The sequence below is a fragment of the Lepisma saccharinum genome, chromosome 23, assembly GCF_977018435.1.
Source record: "Lepisma saccharinum chromosome 23, izLepSacc3.1, whole genome shotgun sequence".
In the NCBI taxonomy this organism is placed as follows: Eukaryota; Metazoa; Arthropoda; class Insecta; order Zygentoma; family Lepismatidae; genus Lepisma; species Lepisma saccharinum.
The window spans coordinates 39,877,618-39,897,195 of record NC_139251.1 but is presented as its reverse complement, the minus strand read 5'-3'; the positions used below and the strand labels follow the sequence as shown (position 1 = coordinate 39,897,195).

Below are 19,578 nucleotides of genomic sequence, written 5' to 3'. Positions count from 1 at the left end.
TGGTATTCACATTTTATTTATAAAAGCTCGACAAAACCCAATTAAACCTGATTAAACCCACCTGGGCCCAGGTGTGTGTGTTTTTTTTTTTTTTTTTCAAACCCTGATACAATGGAGCATTGGCTGGTGCAGATGCAGCTGTGGAAGCCTTCGTCCAAACAGGCACCAGGCACTGTGGAGGAACAGTGAAGGTCGCCGTGCACCTGTTCCAGAGAGACAGCATTCTGAGGTGAGTTAGATAATGGAGAGCCATGGATGTCAGTCACCAATAATACCGATAATAGTGTTGTCCCCTCAAAAAAACACCTCTTGAATTTGAAATTATCGCATTCCTGCATCCCCATTATAATAATTAATGTAAATTATTATGACTGAAATCAAATTATACGTGTGAAAATATACTTTTAGGTTGACATTAGTTTTCTAAGGGGGAAATGTGGCCATCCTTGCCCCCTTCCAGACGTCCATGTTCCTATAGAATGATACTTTCACCTAGAAATTTAGTATAGAAGAATCTTATCGCCGTTATTAAACGATATTATACTCTTAAAGAAAATGAAGTATTTTCAAGCCGATGAAAGTTCAAAGCAACTACGGGCGAGGGAGTGCAGTGCCGCAACCTCAGGGGGCAGGGGACATTGCCCCCAACCTTGGACGAAATCAATTTTAGGGGGGCAAACATGGAAGTAAAGGAAAGCAAGAGTAGCAGAACAAAATTATACTCAAGATGGAATTAGTTTTCACGTCTTTCTTGCATTATTTCTTCCAGACGGCCGAGAGCACCTGCAAGGGGGGCACAGAAAAATAAAACTACATTTCGTAAAATATTCTTGCTCGCTTCACTTGCAATTTCTGTTTTTCTTGGAGTCTTGTCAAGTTCAGAGCTGTAGCTAGGAGTTAGCGGGAGTTGGCCCTGGACGCCGTAAATGTAAATGAAAAAAATTGTAGAACAGAATGCCATGGCGCTCCATGAAAATTTTTGCACCATATTAAATATATATGCAAAAATTTGGATATGAAAATTCTCTCGCTCACTTTGTTGTCTGTAATGCATTGTAAATTACCAGTGAGATAACTGCTGCTAAACGGGTTTCTCTTAAATGCATGAAATATTGTTTGGGAGGAAAAGGAGCGTGCACATTTGACACACAATTTATACGATTTTTGCTGTTTGTTTGTTATGGAGCAGATGAATTGATTATCTATGTATTATATATATATATATATGGGGGTGTATATATACACATCCCCATTGATGCAATCCAACAAACAGTGAGATAAATCTGCACATGCCTATGCACATAATACACATTTTTTTAAATAATGTGAATAATGAATGACAAGCCTCGAATTCAAACTCTCTCATCCAAAATTTAATATTTCTATAACAAAAATCCAATATGCTGACCAAGGCATAATTTATTTTATTTTAAAAACATAAACTAAACGTTCCAGAGCCAAGCATCTCGTGCAAGAACAAACATCATGGATTGTGAAAAGAGTGACTAGAAAGCCATAACGAAGTACTTCTTCATGTGAGGGCTTAACGAAGGGTCACCTGCTATTACTAATTTAAAGTGTCATTCATATTTTGGGAAATGAGAGAAAGAGTAGTAAATAAATACCGCAAAACTTATGTACTCACTTTTCTGTGAAGCTTTCTTTTCTTTGCGGTTGTTCTATTAATTTGGCCACTGACATCATCCTGGTTAAGCAATGGTGCAACAAGTTCTAAGGAGGATAATGCCAGTGGCCACTGAAATTGATAGAACAGCAGCAAAAAGCATCGAGGAAAAGTGAATACATAAGTTTTCTGTATTTATAATGTGTTATATGCATATGCCTTTGAAATGTACACAAAGGTAGATATGAAAGACTTTTCCTTCCAATGTGGAATCACGTGTATATCACGAAGATGCCATTTGTGTGTAGTACTCAACATTCACAACAAAAAGAAAATCAGAAAATGCTATATTTGTATCAAGTATAATTTACTCAAATTGTGCTTTACATCATCTACATTTTTTACAGATATAATAAGCAATATTGCAGATCTACTTATTACATTCATCCTATAGCATTCAGAAATGAATACCCAGTTGTCATCTTCATGTAATGCATAAAATTTCACTCACAATGTTTTTTTTTTCCCTTTACTGAACCTTTATTGTGTTTTGCACTACCAAGAACAAAATAGTTGTTTTCGTCATACACTGTCACCTGCAAGTTTTGTCTTTAATAGTAGCAAGATGTCCACATTATATATGTCACATATTAAGTAGGTTTCATATAATAAAAGAGATTATAAATGAGCATAATCAAAAGTTCAACTCAGTAATGGAGACCACTTATTGACATGTACTACAATTTCTGTTCACTCATCTTTGCATTAACATCTGCACAATGACCACAGTTTCTCCAAAAAAATGTTTCACATACTTTATGAAACCAATCACTCCAAATAAGAAATACACCCCAAATCGCAAAATATATGTACAGAAAAAAAAATACAATTATAAATAAAATCTTGCACACCGCTTCACTTAAATTCTATCAGGAATCTTTACGGCAAACAATGCAACAAAAATTATGCCACAAGTAACACTTTAGTAAACAAAAAAAAAGTAATTACATATAACATTTTATGTGGTAACTTGATCAACATGAATAAAAATAAACAGCCTTTTTATTTTTAAACTTCAAATGAAGCTCACAAGAACACTTAAAAATGAATTTTCAAGAGCTTTGCAAGTTAAAAATTCGTTGTTAAATAGTTTGTATTAAAAAAAAAAATATGGAAAGCATGAGCATCAAATTGATAAATCAAGTGTGCGATGTATTGGTAATGTAGCACTATGGATACAGTGTACAATGAATTCTGGGTCTTTGGAAATCTATGATGATGTTGCTGAGAGAATTCATGTCAGGAATTGGAGATGAGTGAGTTCATTCAACAAATCAATATACAAAGTAGGAAGACACACACACTACAGTTGAAGGATCATTTTTTTACAGTTCAAATTGTTTATGCTCTTCAAATATGCACATCACATTCATAAATTAAGTCTGTTTTACGATAGCAGTACACAAGTTTCATCTTTAAGGTAGAAAGACAGTAGTCATTGAAGAAAGAAAAAAGCTTGCTATATACATTTCTGAAGGTACTGAAAGTGTATGCCAATTAGGGATGGGCTGATATGTCATTTTGGATGATACCGATAAAGTACCGATATAAAATTCAAATGATTTTTGAACTTGAATGGTTCATTCACCTCCTTAATGTGTTTCCAGACTTACTTTTTTTAAAAGTATGGCTAGGGGATTATCCATAAAAATTATAACAAAATGGTAGAATTTTGCACAAACTATAAGATATTTATAGATATATCGGATCGGTAAAATAATTTGAAATAAATCAATACACCGAAATGCTTATATTGGCCGATACTGATGGAGTACAGATTAATCTGCCCCATCCCTAATGCCAATTAAATAAAAACTGTACATATATTTTCATATAAAACATGTGCGAAGCAGGATCCCCTCATCTTTTGATCTCTACTGCTCACTTGATTAGTTAACTAACAATCAAACTCATCAACATAAATAAAATTGAATGCCAAGCACAAATTTATTTTATTTTAAACCATTTTTCAGAGACATGAATGTGAAACAAAATTAATGTAAAATGCACAAAAATGTAAACTCAGGGTCTAACCATAGATTCACTCTGAATATAAGTAGGGTGACCATACGTCCAGTTTTGACCGGGACAGTCCCATTTCAAAGGCATGTCCCAGTCGTCCCGTTGGTATTATTAAAAAAACACTGTCCCATTTTATAAAAGTCTGGGAGTTATCTGGAAAACCAAGTCAAAATTTGAGACAAATTTCCAAGCTAAAATAAGTGTTGAAATAGCATCATGGGAACACTAGCAAAACAGCTATGTACGCCATAGCAACACTATGTAAGTCATACTGAGATTATAATAATTATAATTAATACCTATTGACAACAAGAGATCATGTTTCATTTATTGTTCTTGATGTTTCATTTATTGTTCTTGATGTATCATTCATATAATCCATACTTCAATAAATAATAAGAATACGTTAATAACAATAGTTTTATAGTTAGACCTATTTTTCAGGAAGCGGGAGGAAGGGGAGGGGGGGGTTAAACTGACTTTGACATGTCCCGTTTTGGGGGCAAAATATTATGGTCACCCTAAATATAAGAGCAAGGCAGCCCTCTAATTTTCACATGTTTTGTAAGCGCTATCTATTTTCAGATAAGCATCTAGATATGTTTGTCTGATGATGCTGTTCACTTGCATTTCATAGGGCACCCCCCCCCCCCCCCTCAGATGACACTACAGATACAGGGTGGCTACTCACCGGGAATTCCTTGAATTTCAGAAATTATGTGTGAATTCTACGTGAATTTTTCTCCATAGACATTAAAAATTGCAACATTTATTAATCCAAATCCTATTGAATTTATACATTTAAGCAAGTTTTGCACAGTTAAGCTTATCGAGGAAGGAAAATAAATCTGCATTGAAAGTAAAACAAAATTCTCTCTATTCGTTTGCTTTCTTAGTGTCCTTTGCAGAACAATCAATCAGACAGATGGATTATTGCAAGATATCTTGAAGATGATTAGGTAAATTAGAGTTTGAAATTCTTATACAATTAACAATTTTTCGTAGATTAATATATCCCGTAACATTTGTGACTTGTGTTTGTTGTAGATGTATTTCGAGTCCGTGTTGTGAAATGGCAAATGTAAACTCTGCACCTTAAATTATATATTTAAATATATACACCGTTTAATTGAATTAGAATTTTTGGATAAATTGGAATCGCACAGACCCTTTACATTTTTAATATATTTGTGTGTGGGTGATAAGAGGCTGTAATAAGTAAGGCTGAAATAGAGAGAAAACATCTGCTTGTACCCTTAAATTTTTGGAATGTTCTCCTTGAAAACCGGGAATTATATGTGAATTTTATCAAGGTCCTAGAGTGGCCTCCCTGAGATATGAATGTCACCTTAAAAAATTACACAGCAGGGGAAAAAAAGGAAGAAAACGATGCCGAATACATACAGGCAGCAACCATCTTCAAGTCAAAATAAAATATGATGCATACACTTTTTGCAACACATGAATTTGGTATAGTATTATGCAGTCATTTACAGGTATTAATGTCAAAAACTATTTTAAAATGTATTGTCTTCTATTTTTAAGATACAATTGATTCTGTGCAAATGCACTATGCAATGAAATGGATTAAACCAGGCTTTTGGTGTACACCACACAGGCAATTCTCAGCTTCAGTCGAAAAAGAGCAAAGTAATGAGTATTTCATAAATTGTAGCGAAGAGAATCAATAGTGCATGTAACTTGTATGGCAGATGCATCTTGTATTTTCTCCGTCAATAAATACCCATGTTAGTCCATGTACAGTCTCTAAAGTGACTAACACACACACGCACACACATACAAAACTCATACATGCACAGTGAACGAAATCTTGTACATTACTAAAATGGTTCTTTTAAAAATGTCTCCATCTGTTGATTTGATTAAAACCTCCAGATATTTCAGACACCGTATCACATTTATAACAGCAACATACTCACTGGGACAAAACAAAACAAAAAAAACAAAAACAAAATAAGGCATGCCTTTTAAAACTAAAAGATTTCTCTTAACACCCACTTGTCGTGGAAAAATTGCACCACGTTTGGCAACAGAGTAGAAAACCAGTTTACAATGCTTCTGGGAAAATATACTACAAAGTGCAACAAAAATTTACAAACATCCACCATTTTCTTTTTTTCAAAAAAGGATAAAACATCACAGACTCTTTTTTCTTTTTTAAAAAAAAAATTAGGGAGGACATTCAGTTTGCAGTTTATTTGCTGCTGCATGCAAAATAGTAGCAAATGGCAGGCTGGAAATATTTTGTTCCATCTTTGGATTTGTATGAAGGGGAGAATAAACAGTTCCATGACAGAATCTGCATTTCACTTGCAGATAATGCAAATACACTACAAAGACTAGCTTAAACAATTTTTCACCTATACAAATAAGGTAGCCATCACTTGTATGCAAAATTATGAATCCTCAATTTTCAGAATACTGATGAATTGCATTCACATATATCTCTTTATTAGCATACATATCTACACATGCAATGACACTGTGATGAAATAGTGCCACATAGTGGCCAATTACATATGTCTTGGTTCTGTCGGAATTAGTGGTCCCTTCAAACCAAGACTCACGACAAAGAACTTGGTAGACGTATTTTTTTACTCAAAAATGCAGATTTAACATCATGTCACACTTGATTCAAAATAGAAACTATCACAGGCCAAGGGCTTGGAAAAAGTAAAAAACAACACAAATATAATTATGTGTCAGCAAGGATGATGTATCAAACTACGAATACACACAAATATTTTCTTAAAGGAAGCACACAAGTCCTTTTTCTTTAAATACAACTTACCCTCTCCCTTAAAGTAGGCTTCCAAGTCAATTGCACATTTAAAATCCAAATATAGCCATTATGGATTTTAGAGAAAAATATTAAAGTAACTACAGTGTACTTTACATCAACCATTTTGTTTGTATGCCTACTACAACCACCCTGAAAAATGAAGATTCACTAATTTCGAGTATTAGACATGAACTCCATACACTGCAAAAGAACACGAGACATATTGTAACAGATGTGCTACCATGAGTTTGATTTGTCACACACATTGTTCACATGCACTTAAAAATCACACTTCACATTTACCTTTGTACAGCATTCACCACATCCTTGATCGTGTTCTGCACTTCCGTAAAAAGTTTCATGTTTTCCATAGAGTTGCGAACACCGGCCGAACGTAACTGTTGCGCCTGCTGTTCTAGCTTGGTTAAAAGTTCCCGAAAATGGAATCTGCTGTGAGGAGGAATGCTGTCCGCAAAATTGAGACAGGAGGAGTGGAAAAGACCAACTTTATCCGAGAGCTGAATGTAGTTGGAAGTGCTAACGTTCGGAGAAGTCTTCAGAGTGGATATGCTCGTCTCTAATGCCAGTGAGATCTCAATTATGCTTTCCTTTTCACCCTTTTCACTTTTGTCTTTTAGCTTAGAAGTTGGAGTCCCTGTATTTTTGCTCTCTTGGTCCTCGGTAGTCTGAACTTTGTTTTCTCCCGTTGAGGCACTCGACGTCACTGGAACACTAGGTCTAGCAATAACTGGGGGCTTTGGTCCTCCTGGCAAACTAGGAGTGGCATAGATACCCGAAAGCTTCGAACTAGGTGGAAGAACCGGTTTTACAGCTTTCACGACAGGTTTTGTTGGCACTAATGGTTTCTCATCCTGCGATGGGGGCCACACACGTTTCTCAACTTTCACACTTTTGTTCTCTTCGATTTCTGTCTTCTTGTTGTCCGGGTCCTTGCTTTTTGCTGTATCAGTCTCCGAAGGTTTCTCTCCTATGACACTTTCACTCTTCGTCGCAGGGGGTTTGTCTTCTGATTGGTCCTCGCCTTCCCGCCCTGTTCGAATTGGCACTTCGGGTTTCTTGGGGATGGGTTTTGGGCTTACTTGACCACTGGTAGTTTCCGATTTTCCACCACTTCCAGTATCTCCAACAGTTTCTTTGCTCTCCCACAACTTCTTTAGGCTACTGATGCTACCAGCGCTCCTTCTCTTATCCTCATTTTCTTCATTCTTCAAAGAGCCTCCGTCCAAGCTCTGGACACTCACACCACTATCTCTTTTTCTTTCTTCTCCGTCATCCGAGGTGAAGCTTCTTCTCTGTTCTTGGCCTCCACTATTTTCTTCCTTTCCTTCCTCATTTTTAGAAGCATCGCACACTTTCGCCTTTTCTTTACCATCACCACCACTATCAATTTTCCGCAAACGAGACTTAAAATCTATTGGTCCCGTTACGGTTTCACTTTCATCCTTAGAACTTCCCCGTTTGCCAGTTTCGAATTTCTTGAGCTGTGCTTTGAAGTCTAGAGATTGCTGCTGTTTGCCAGATTCGGATCTACTAATTTTACGGAGATTTGCCTTGAAGTCTACGGGTGACATTGCACCTTTGGAGCTTCCCGATTGTTCCGGAGGACTTCTACTTGACTCACTTCCTTCTTGACTGCTAGTCTTTTTCTCTGAATCTATATGAAGATTTTCCGACAATTCAGACACCAGCTGTAAAGCAGGATCTTGAGGAGAACAAGGTACCATTCCCACAGAGGGAGCCTTTTCCATTTGTGGGGACTCGCGGAGTGCACGTCCAAATTTCTGATCTGCCCTTTCCTTGATTTCAGCAACTAATTTTAACTCTAGCATTTCCTTCATTCCTGGATGAACATTTTTAAATACTTTGGCATTTGGCTTTCTTTCTACAGGAGATTCTTTACTATCACCACCCACCATGTGAGAGCTTTCTTCTTGTGGATTCTTGGTTTCTGGGGGCACGTCTCTGTAAGCTTCTCTCTCTCTGGTTTCCTGTGGCGATACTTCTTGAGCAGGAGACTGCATCTCAGCTTCAGCTATTACAGGAGAAGGTAGTACTGGAACATCACTACTTGGCGATGTAATACTTCTTGCATCTTGGCTTGGAGATGTTAAGCTGCGGGTAGACCGAGGTGGACTAGGAGGTCTGTCTTTGGGTCTTGGCTTTGGAATTCGGCGCTCGCCACTTGCAGCACTGGGCTGTTGTTGATTGTCTTCACCTTCTTTGCCCTCACCAGTTGATTTTACACTGCTGCAGGAATCGGTGGAAGCTTCTCTGTGTCTTAGACTTACACCAAAACGTGAACTAGCTTCTTCTACGGATGGTTCGGTGTTTTCGACATCTCCGCTTGGTGTGCCTTGCGCCTCGGTATCTTCCTCCTCATTAGGAGTTGTCTCGGCATGGTCCTTTTCCTGAGAGGACTGCCCCGAAGTCCATTTGGATTCTGCCCATTCTTTGCTTCTCGATTTTTGAGTGCGCTGCGCCTCTAGATTGGTGTAACTCAACTTTCGCATACTGCGAGGCGATGGCACCGGTTTACCGCTTACGCATCTCCGTCTTTCGGGACTAGGGGAAGCTTCTTGCGAAGCAACCTTATCAGAGGGTGGAGGAGGAGGTTCTGGCGTTACAGGGTGCTCGCTGTCAAACTCTTCTGGAGGCGGAGGAAGATCGGAAGGTGGTGGGGGGAATTCTAAATCCGCCAGCGATGGCTGATGCACTCTTGAAGGACTGCCTGTTCGGAAAGTATTCGGACTGACAGTTCGAAACGTACGAAGTCCTGAATCAGTATTGTTCCTAGTTACGGTTCGGGGTCGAATTCCATGCTTCATGGTTGTTGGCGACAAGGGATGGAAACCACCCCCAGACGAATTGCTACGTATCATTTGATGAGGCTGAGTACGGATATTGGTGCGAGGTCTTTCTTCCAGTCGAGGGGAGAAATCAGGAACTGACTGGGGGGTTTCAGTGTCTTCCGATTGCTCACTAAAGTTCTGATCACCAGAGGACAGAGCATCGGTGGAGTCTTCCCTACCTGAATCTGGGGTTAGTCCACTCTGCCTCAAGGATTCCAGGTAGGCTCCTATCCGAGCACCTTTCGGTAGCGTCCCGTACCTGTTAATGGCCCTTTTCACGTTCTGTACTTCCAGCGCAGCCACCTGAACCTTCTGGGCTACCTTTGGAGTCGTCTCTTTTGGAGGGTACGTCTTGGACTTCTTTCCTCGCTGTTCGAGACCTCTGTTTCCCATTATGGGGGCTCGCTTGAAGGATGACGTAGAACTCTGGAAGAACGTTCCTGTCACCTCTGGGTAGGAATGTGCTCCTGAATCATCAGTGTCTGGAGTTTGGTCCTGTAGATCACTTTCACTATCTCCTTTGTTGCTTGCAGTCAAACTCTGGAGATCACGTGTGATACCTACCAAGTAAAATATTCAATTAGGCTTCAGAATGTATTAGATTAAATACAGTGGATCCTCGATTTTATGTTTTTCAGGGGACCAAGCTGTAAAAACTTAAAATATGGAAAATTGTACAATCAAGGAAAATGTTTTAACATTTTACGACATTGGGACCATCAAGATTGAATGTACAAATGTGGGAAAATGTAAAATCCGGGTTCCACTATATATTTATGTTTCATTTTTAACATAACACATCAGTAGCATACTTAGGGGGTTGGTAAGGGTCGAACTTTCCTTTAAGAAAAGGGTTAATTCAGGGGGAAAAGTGGCCAAATATGGTAAAAACTGCTACACACAGTACAAAATTCATGGAAAAGTTATTGTCATATCTACATTTACCAAAGAAAAAATAAACTAATGCAATAATAAACATTTGAAAAAACTGCTGATGAATTGAAATTTTTCTCAGGACGTTAAAACATCACAATGAGAAAACAAAGAAGGTAAATATTAGCTACTTTTAAAGTGCTAAAGTGTCCATTCCACATGGAACCAGTAAATAACATCCCTCAGAGGCTCATTTGTGGACCGTGGCTTGTTTCATAAGCACATGATAGGTTCTATAGTAGGATAAGTTACTTCACGTCAGTTAGTGGCTCCACCACGAGCCACATTTCCGAGTCATGCTACTTGCACACTGGCTCACAAACACTCCACTAGCAGTCTTCAAACGAGCCACTAAGTGGTCCCATTTAATCGTGCCTTTTTAATCTTGCTCTGAGAAAGCAGTATGGTTTGTAATGTGAAAGTAAGAAATCACGCACATTCTTAATAGCAAAAGTCATACTGCAGTGTAATTCAATAAATATTAAGTTCTTGGTTTTATCTGCTTGTTTATCTTGAGAGCTACAAAGTACAAAATTATTATCTTATTAATATTCCATGTTAATACGTATTAACATTGGCACATGATGAATAACTCACTGTATATATTTTTCCTTGTAATCTCTCCATATCTCATATTCTACCTAATGTATTCTAAGGTTCAAAACTATATAGAGTAATTTCAACTTGGATATCACTTCTCCCGCTCTACTTCCGCACATATTTGTTCAAGCAGTGAATAACGAACAGAGAATTCTGGCTGCATGTTTTTATAATGAACAGTGTAAATGAATGTTCACTCAATCATAATGAATTTAAAATAATCTTTGTGCAGTCATTATATTTTCAGGATGGATAATTAGTCTCAATTCATATTTAGATGTACACATGATTACACATAAGAAAATTAATTACATTAAAGATTTTCAAACTTGTAAAGAACAACTTTAACATTAACATTTAGAACAACTATGTAATGAATTTAGTTACTCATGTTTTCCGTGAAGCTGTTTTAAGTCATTTTCTTTCTATTAATTTCGGTAGCCACTGAACGAGGATGGTGGCAGTGGCTACCAAAATTAATAGAAAGAAAATGATTTAAATCAGCTATGCGGAAAACTTGAGTACCTGAATTATCTATTACCACATCTCCCATTCCCATAGTATGAATATGTAATGAAGCAAAGTTTCATGGTAACAATAGTTCCTATCTTTCCTATGAAAGGAAATGCACAGTACAATTAGACACAGTAATAATATACTGACTATATACATTAATGTTGTTGGTATGAAGTAGACACACTGGTCACAATTGTTAATTTATGTAATTTGAGACAAACACACACACATCACACAAATGCTTGAACGGTTTGTTATACACAAGTGACACTAAGTGATGGTCTAGATTGCAAAATTGTATATAAAAGAATTTTCATATACCATGCAAAATTATGTAGAACAAATTAAACATTACTAAGATCAAACGCATACGTTTATTGCACCACTTTGGAAGGGAAAAGAATTTGTGCCGATACTGAAGAAAATGTGAATTTAATGTATGGGTAAACTGTGTGAAATTATCTGTTTTCTTGTCACTTTTATAGCAAAAGTTTTTAAAAAATAAAACTTTCTGAAAAGTGTAGGCCTCTGACAACAGCATATCCACATCATTAGTATCCACAGAATATTCTGCACATATACAAACATACTCAAAATATATCCTGCCCAACAAATTTCTTTATGCAAGTGCAATATATATATACTACAAATATATGTACTATTCTCATATCAAATTTTATATTTTACAAGTGCTTAATAACAAGAGGTAAAAAAAGCATCGCCATGTAAGCAGAGAAAGCAAAATGAAAAAAAGCAACATCACATTTCTGTATGAAAGTGCCTCTTTATGCAAAACAGTTTTTTTTGTCTCAGATAGGGAAGAGTGCCACACAAAATCACAATTAATGCAACAATGAAATGTAACATGGAAGGAGATTCCCTTCCCCATCATGACAAAGTAATGTGAAAAGGGAGTGTTGCAAATAAAAAAAAATATTTTAAAGAAAAACTTAACACGAGGATACTTAATTGCAGTTTCTATTTGTCATTAAAACATTTAAAATGCAATATTGCAACACCAGAAAAATTTAAAGAGCGACGAGTAAAATTAATACTAATAAAAAAAACAATATAAAAGAGAGAACTTGCATGCTCAAAATACAAAGCCATGCAATTTTGACAATGTAAATGTAGATGCTTCTTGCACTGTTTAAAATGTACAGGCATCAAGCTGTGATGTGTCTGCAGCATGTATAACTTATCCCTCTAAAGTGCAAATTGCGGGGAGGAAATTTTCTTAAAAATACATGTCCTGTATATATCAGAAGGGCTGAACCGATATCAATACCACTGCTGATATGCATACCAATTTGCACCAATACTCAGAATTTGTTATAATTCAAAGCAGCACAGCACAGCAATCTACCATCCATTTGTTTTAAATTATTCATAATTTCACACAAAATGATAATTTAATCATAAAATCAATTTCTTGTCAATAATTATGTTGCTAAAATAAAGGCAAACGCCGAGTGTTGCTTGGCATTCTTGCAGACTTCGCAAGATGCCTAGACACAAGAAAAATATCGGCTGGTATTAGTGATTAAATTCCAACCAACATTTTCCAATCACAGCCCTAATTTCGGAACATGTAAAGACGTGATAAATTTGAACACACAGATTCCACAATTACATACTTTGTTTCCGTTTTTGCATACACCTATAAGCAGTAACACACACAGAGAGACAAAATACTCAAAACAAATATAAATACATAAGCATATAATATTTTGTTGGCTACTTGCACTCAAAAGAGTTGGAACCTCAATTTTAGGTATCTGCATTTGATATTTTACTGCATAATACACTCAATACCCACCCCCGGTACCAAAATACATTACAATATTCTCCTGAAGTTTATATTTCTCCACATTTTAAGTTTTTTTTTTTATTATTATTCTTAGGCCTCCGATAAACATAGTACATTGATTGATTTGGTTTGCTTTACTTTGCTTTTCTGCCACTTGTGCTAATCATGAAGATGGGAATGAGTGACGATGTTGATGAAGGGACACTTACAAAGAACACCCATGCCCAGGCCAGGATTGGAACATGGGACCCTTGGCATCATAGCGCACTGTCCTAACCACACCACCATGGATTTGGCAATCACAAATATAGTTTCATTGTATTGGGGAGAAGCTAGAGTAATGAGTTTGAGTTTGTTTTTAAGTGTAGTTCATGCACAGAAAGGCTAATTGGGACTGAACCTACAGTTTAAAGTGGGATTCGAACCACTATGTGCCTCCACTGGTGTTGAACCTGGATCCCCTTGATTACAAGGTAATGACGTTAGCACTATGCCATCATGGAGGCCTGAAAAGCTAACGAGACAGAACACCTAATTTCTCCTGTTCAGTTAAACTAGATGACACAGTAATAGAAAAAAAAATGACTATATTATGAGTCTCTTGTCATGTGTTTGTGCTGCTCTGAAGGATCAATTTCACCACTTTTTTATGAAGTGCAAAATGACCTTGCTTTACATGTAGTCTCCACAAGTGGTGAAAAATAGACCTGCACTGGGAATCTTGCACTGCATGAGAATCTCAATGTTCAAAATAGTTAACACACTTTCAATTAACATTGTACAATTTTAAAACTGTTACAAAATAAGCACTGCATTGCAACCATGTATTGCTTCTTAGATATAATGATAGAATTTACGTGTAAGATAAGCACATTAATAAAGTAATTGACATATAACAAAATAATACATTTCCGTAATGCAGTTTTAATACAAATTTCATGAAAATAAAATGATTTTACGTTCCCGGATTTTACATTTCCCCACATTGTGTGTTCAATCCTCATGGTCCCAGTAAAACAAAATAAAACTGAATTTTACATTTTTCCTGCATTAATTTTTTTTCACCTTGGCTCTCTAAAAAGAATAAAATTGAGGTTCCACTCTGTAAAAATGCTGATAGCTATTCCATATACTCTATGTGTTACTGCAGAAAAGCTTCAGCCATTATCATTTCAGCTCTACTGTTATGAAATTAAAGATAGATAGATCGAACGATCGATCGATCTCCCTCTCCTCACTCCCATACACACACAATTTAGTTTGATCAGGTAGTGTACATATGATTTTCTGAAATTGTGCCTGAAATGAGTTAGAACTATTTTACTTTCAGAATCAGCCTAACTGGTAGTTCTGGACGTTACACCTTCAATGTGGAAATTTGTGTTGGGATAATTTAGACAGTCAGTTAATATCTAATATACTGTAATATAAATCAACAATTTATCATGTCATTACATGTAAGCATACATAAGGCTCATTTTACAATGATTCGTTTTGCAAGAGTTCATTTTAACTAGCAACTCTTTATACAACTGAAAGAAGAAGAACTGGCATTTTTATTTTCATTAATAATGAAAATAAATAATTATTGTTGCACACATTTTGTGCAGATGTAAATAAGAGATCTAGGGTTTCCATCAAGACAGGAAAGAAAACGTGAAATATTTAGGCAACTTTTAAATTTTCTGATCTTGAAATTTGCAAAATATCTGGATTCTTCAATCTTTTGGAAATTTTCAAGTTTGAAAATACTGTATGATTTTTGCCTTCCATAACTGTTTACAGGATTTCTAGCATACAAACCTCTATTTCTTGGAATATCCTGTCATGTGTAAGTTTTTGCAGAGTTCCGGAAAATATGGATTTCCAGACCGTTCATGAATTCCAAACAGAAAATTTAATGAAGTCAGGGCTAGTATGAGAATCTTTTATCTCCAGATTGCAGTATTAAATATCCGATTTACCTCTAGTGATTGATCAACTATTACAATGATGAAGATTCTAATTGAGTGGAAAAAATCATGTGATTCTTGAAACAAATTCTTCAGTTCACATAATATTTATATTTCAGCATGCATTACAATGCAAATGGAAAGCCTCCCGATGGCATAGTGGTAAAGTCGTAGCATTGTAATGTGCACAGTAGAGGCACATAGTGGTTCAGATCCCCCTCTAAACTGTAGGTTCAGTTCCGATTAGCCTTTCTGTGCACAAAGTGGACATTGAAATAAACTCCCCAAATATCTGGAATATGGTATGCCAACTGTATATGCATGGAATATCTCCTATCAAGAAACTAGTTGAAGAAAAAAGATAGAAATATTTTTTCTTTCTCAAATCCTGACAAGTACAATAAGAGGATAGTGAATCAACTTATTTGCTTCCTCCTCCAACAATGTTTTCACTCGCGCGTGGACTCGACAGACCACTCAATCATGTATACACTTTTTGAGGACAGTATCGAGTAAATGGTGTGGTAGAGTAGAGCAAACCTTGTTGCGAGTTCTTATTAACTGCATTTTTTTTAATCAATCATGAATAGCAGGTGGTCCGAGTCAGACACCATAAAGTTTGTGGAACTATAACTTGAATATGAGGCCCTAGTGCAAGAGATGGAACTATTGAAGAACTATTGAAAATAGAAAAATTGAGGTCGTCAGGTGCAGGAGTGTATGATGTTTATATTCCTGCAGGTAAGTGGATTGTTCATTACTGTACCCATTATTCATAGTGACAAAAAAAGTGTAAATCATTTCAGGGTTTTTTCTTTACTTGCGATCAACAGCAACCATGGATTATGGATGGATTCATTCTGTCAGAGCACCAAACAACTGCAGCCACTATCCAACTTTGCTAGACTTTGTTGAAAGTTTGGAAACAGCTACTCGCCATAGAAAGCTTGAGTCCAGCAGACAGGCCATTAACTTATCCCATTCACTCTCCCTACAACTCGACCAGTGGCAGCAATTCTTGCCCTCACCCCAGTCTTGGTACCTTGTCCCCCACCTGTTTTGGAAACCAATCGCTGCCATTGGAATCAACCAATGGCCTTTAGGATGAGTGATGATTAGATGAAAGTGATAAAGAACATCCAACAAACTCAATCCCAGACTGAATCCTGGGAACGTCCGTTTTTAGAGAATCTGAATGTCAACAATTTAACAAGCTCGGCTGCTGAACCAGTGCCTAAATCATTGTAAAAAGAAACCACTCTGACTTATAATAATACAGATGTTATTTTAAAAATAAAACTTATAGCTACCATTTCTGACTCTGACGTTGCACTTTTACTACAGAATGAAAAATGCATACATACCTACTAGAAGCAAGCAGCATGCTAATCTATGTACCATCTAAACTGTGGCCAGAGAAAGATGTTATCATTCAGAAGTTCTGCAGTGTTTTTTGAAAGCACACCACAAGCAGTAGAAAAACAAGGTGAGAGAAAGAAAGAAAGGAAAGCAGATGAATACCTTCAAAAATTTTTTCAATACCATTTAAGTCAGATGAATCATCTGGCGTCTCTGTCTGTAGCAAGTCTTGCTCTGCATACGTGCTGTCCCGGAAGGAGCTGCAAGAGAGAAGACTACACCAGTTCACTTGGCCCACACTTATAGTGCACCAAAGCAATGGTAAATTATTTTCAATGACAAAATACTACTACTACCAACAACAAAAATTGAATGTGCTCATTGCCCCCCCCCCCCCCAAAGAAAAACTATAACTAGAGCTGAGCCGAATTAATGTATCTGTATCAGCCGATATACGGTAACCGTATCGTCAGAGCCACATAATTGTGGTGAATAAAAGCTCAAGATTTCAGTGCAAAAACTGGGCATTTTTCGGGATCAAAAGAAAACTATACTTATTACACAAAATTAACATTTCAGTTCTAATAGCACATTTATATGAGTAGTTATCGGAGCATTAAGTTTATTCCTGTGTAAAAAAAACTCCATTTTGGCTTCTCAAATATTTACTGCAGAATTAACTCACACGATAATTGAGACCTCAGGAGGTGTCACGTCGCTATGTAAACACTAAATTTCATGTTTAGAGATTATTTCACATTTTGCAGTTCATTTCACATCATTTCGTGACAAAACATGGTAGCAAAATGCACCTCTCCCCTTTCAAAAACATGAAAAATTAACATTGTAATCACATTCCGTGTTCTCATCAAAATCGAAATATGTATGCCAATACATCACAGAAAATATCAGTTGGAATTAATCAATCAGCACTCTGGAGAGACTTGTTCACTTCCTGTTATTTTGTGCAAGGAAGATTTAAATGATCCACTCATAGGTCCATACTTTCCTGGAATCTGAGGGTCTTGATGAGTTTGAACAATGCCATGTGATATTTTCCCCAGAATCTAAATATCATACGGGACTCCCACATAGTCACATGGTTAGCACACTCACCTTTGGTGTGAATGGTCCCAGTTTCGATTTCTCGAAAATTTCAGCATTGGCTCAGCATTGCGAGGACAATTGACAAGCTACTTGAAAAAGAAGTAGTAGCGAGCTCTGGTCACGAAAGGCAGAAAACCATGGAGATGGGACTTGATGCGCTGACCATGCATCACCTAATGAAAAGCAACTCTGGCACGTCTTGGCTCTTAGAGGGCTGCTAGGCCATGAAGTTTAGTTGGGTTTAATCTAAATATCCTCGAAATCATGCTTTTTCATGATTTAGCCAAAATTTGGGAAGACATGTAATTTGTGTTTAAATATTTACCTAATATGTAATTATGTATATTATAAAGAAAAACTGTTATTGTTTTCAAGTAAGAATAATGGCAGTGGTACCAGCTCAGCAATAGTTAAAAACTCTTGAGCAGTGAAAGGGTATAAACCACATTAATGTATATTGTCACCCTTACGACAACGACATGTATGCATGTGCAAAAATAATGTTTTAAGAAAAGTATTCTTAAAGCTATAATTTTTAGTGACTTTCAATGAAAAAAAAGTAAGTTTAGAATTTGAAAAATAATTCCTGCTTTAGATGTGGTAAAATATAGACTAAAAATTTATGAAGTATAGTTAGGCAATAACAGCCAAGAATACGCACACACATCTTTGACATAAGGGCAACAATATAATAAACTAGGAATGAACCAGTGTGAAATTTGTGAAGATACAGATAAAACACTGATATAATATTTACACTGCAAACATTCTTTGAAGAATCCTGAAGTGGTTCATTAACCTCTTTAGTTACTCAATGAAACCAAGTGATTGAAATGTGATTTGCTTTTTAAAAAAGTGCATATCTTTACATTTACTTTATAAAATCAGGGCATGCGAATTATAACATCCATAAAATTATCTGTAAATTTACCAATAAAAGAATATGTCTATGTCTGCGTATACTGATAAGAGTATCAATTAATCTGTTCCATCCCTAAGGTAAATAATAAATTGAGGCACAAAAATTCCACAATTATGCCCATTTTTAATTACTCATACCAATAGAGAACTATAAAATTAACTGATGTGTGTATCAATTTAATTCAATATAGGAAGTTGATGAAGTTGATGATGCAAATAATTAATTTGTGATCATGTCTCTCACGAGTTTTTCTAGCAAATAAATTTAAGAAAAAATAGTGAGCCTCATTTTACAAAACACAGTCGTATCATGAAAAATGAAAAAGTATGTTATCACATGTTCAGTTCACTAGATAATGAATGATAAGAGTTGAAACACTGTGTGCAAGAGCATTAATGTGTGTCAGAAGTGTCAAGTGAAGGCTGTTTTCTTATATACGCACAGACAGCGACACACAATATTCTAATGTTTCTTGTATGTATGTATTGCTTGCATTGTAGAATTATTATTATCATTATTATTATCAAGAGAGACTGTGTTCTCCTGAAACGTAACAGCAAAAAATGTGTTTATATGCTTGTGAGAACCGTAAACTGCAAGAAAAATAATATTCTAATGCTCTACGATAAAATTGCAAACATTTCTGATAGAACATGAATGACTGATTAACCTCCTTAATTAGTGTATGCGATCAACACAAAAATATAACCAAATGACAGAATGAAGAGGTTTTCTCAGGCAATCGCCTATCCGGAAATCACCTGGCTGTTTGCCAGAGAAAACCTCTTCGTTATTGGCTGCCAGGAAAGCTACAAGGATTATTTCAGCTACAAGAATTATTTCAAATGACAGAAGTTTACACTAAATCAAACGCTATTTACAGATATGTTGGATCTGTAAACTTATCAGTAATTTTACTGACAAATATTAATAAACTGTCCCATCTCTAATAAAGCAATAAAAATCTCTACAGGGTGCCTATTAATAAACCAATTTCTTA

The 19,578-nt window shown here is 36.3% G+C and overlaps 1 protein-coding gene across 6 annotated transcripts in view; it reads right to left on the bottom strand.

The window, feature by feature from the left end:
- Window positions 1-1,984: 1,984 nt before the first annotated feature.
- Window positions 1,985-19,578, bottom strand: part of Abl (tyrosine-protein kinase Abl) — a 162,127-nt gene continuing 144,533 nt past the window's right edge. For 3 of the 6 annotated variants that reach the window (XM_083144459.1, XM_083144455.1, XM_083144460.1), the window contains 2 exons: window positions 16,712-16,824; window positions 1,985-9,939 (listed from right to left, as the gene is read on the bottom strand). In XM_083144459.1, the coding sequence (XP_083000585.1) occupies window positions 6,809-9,939; window positions 16,712-16,824 (3,244 nt within the window). In that variant the 3' untranslated portion in view covers window positions 1,985-6,808. The remainder of the gene's footprint in view (window positions 9,940-16,711; window positions 16,825-19,578) is intronic. The other 3 variants (XM_083144457.1, XM_083144456.1, XM_083144458.1) reach the window with 3 other exon arrangements.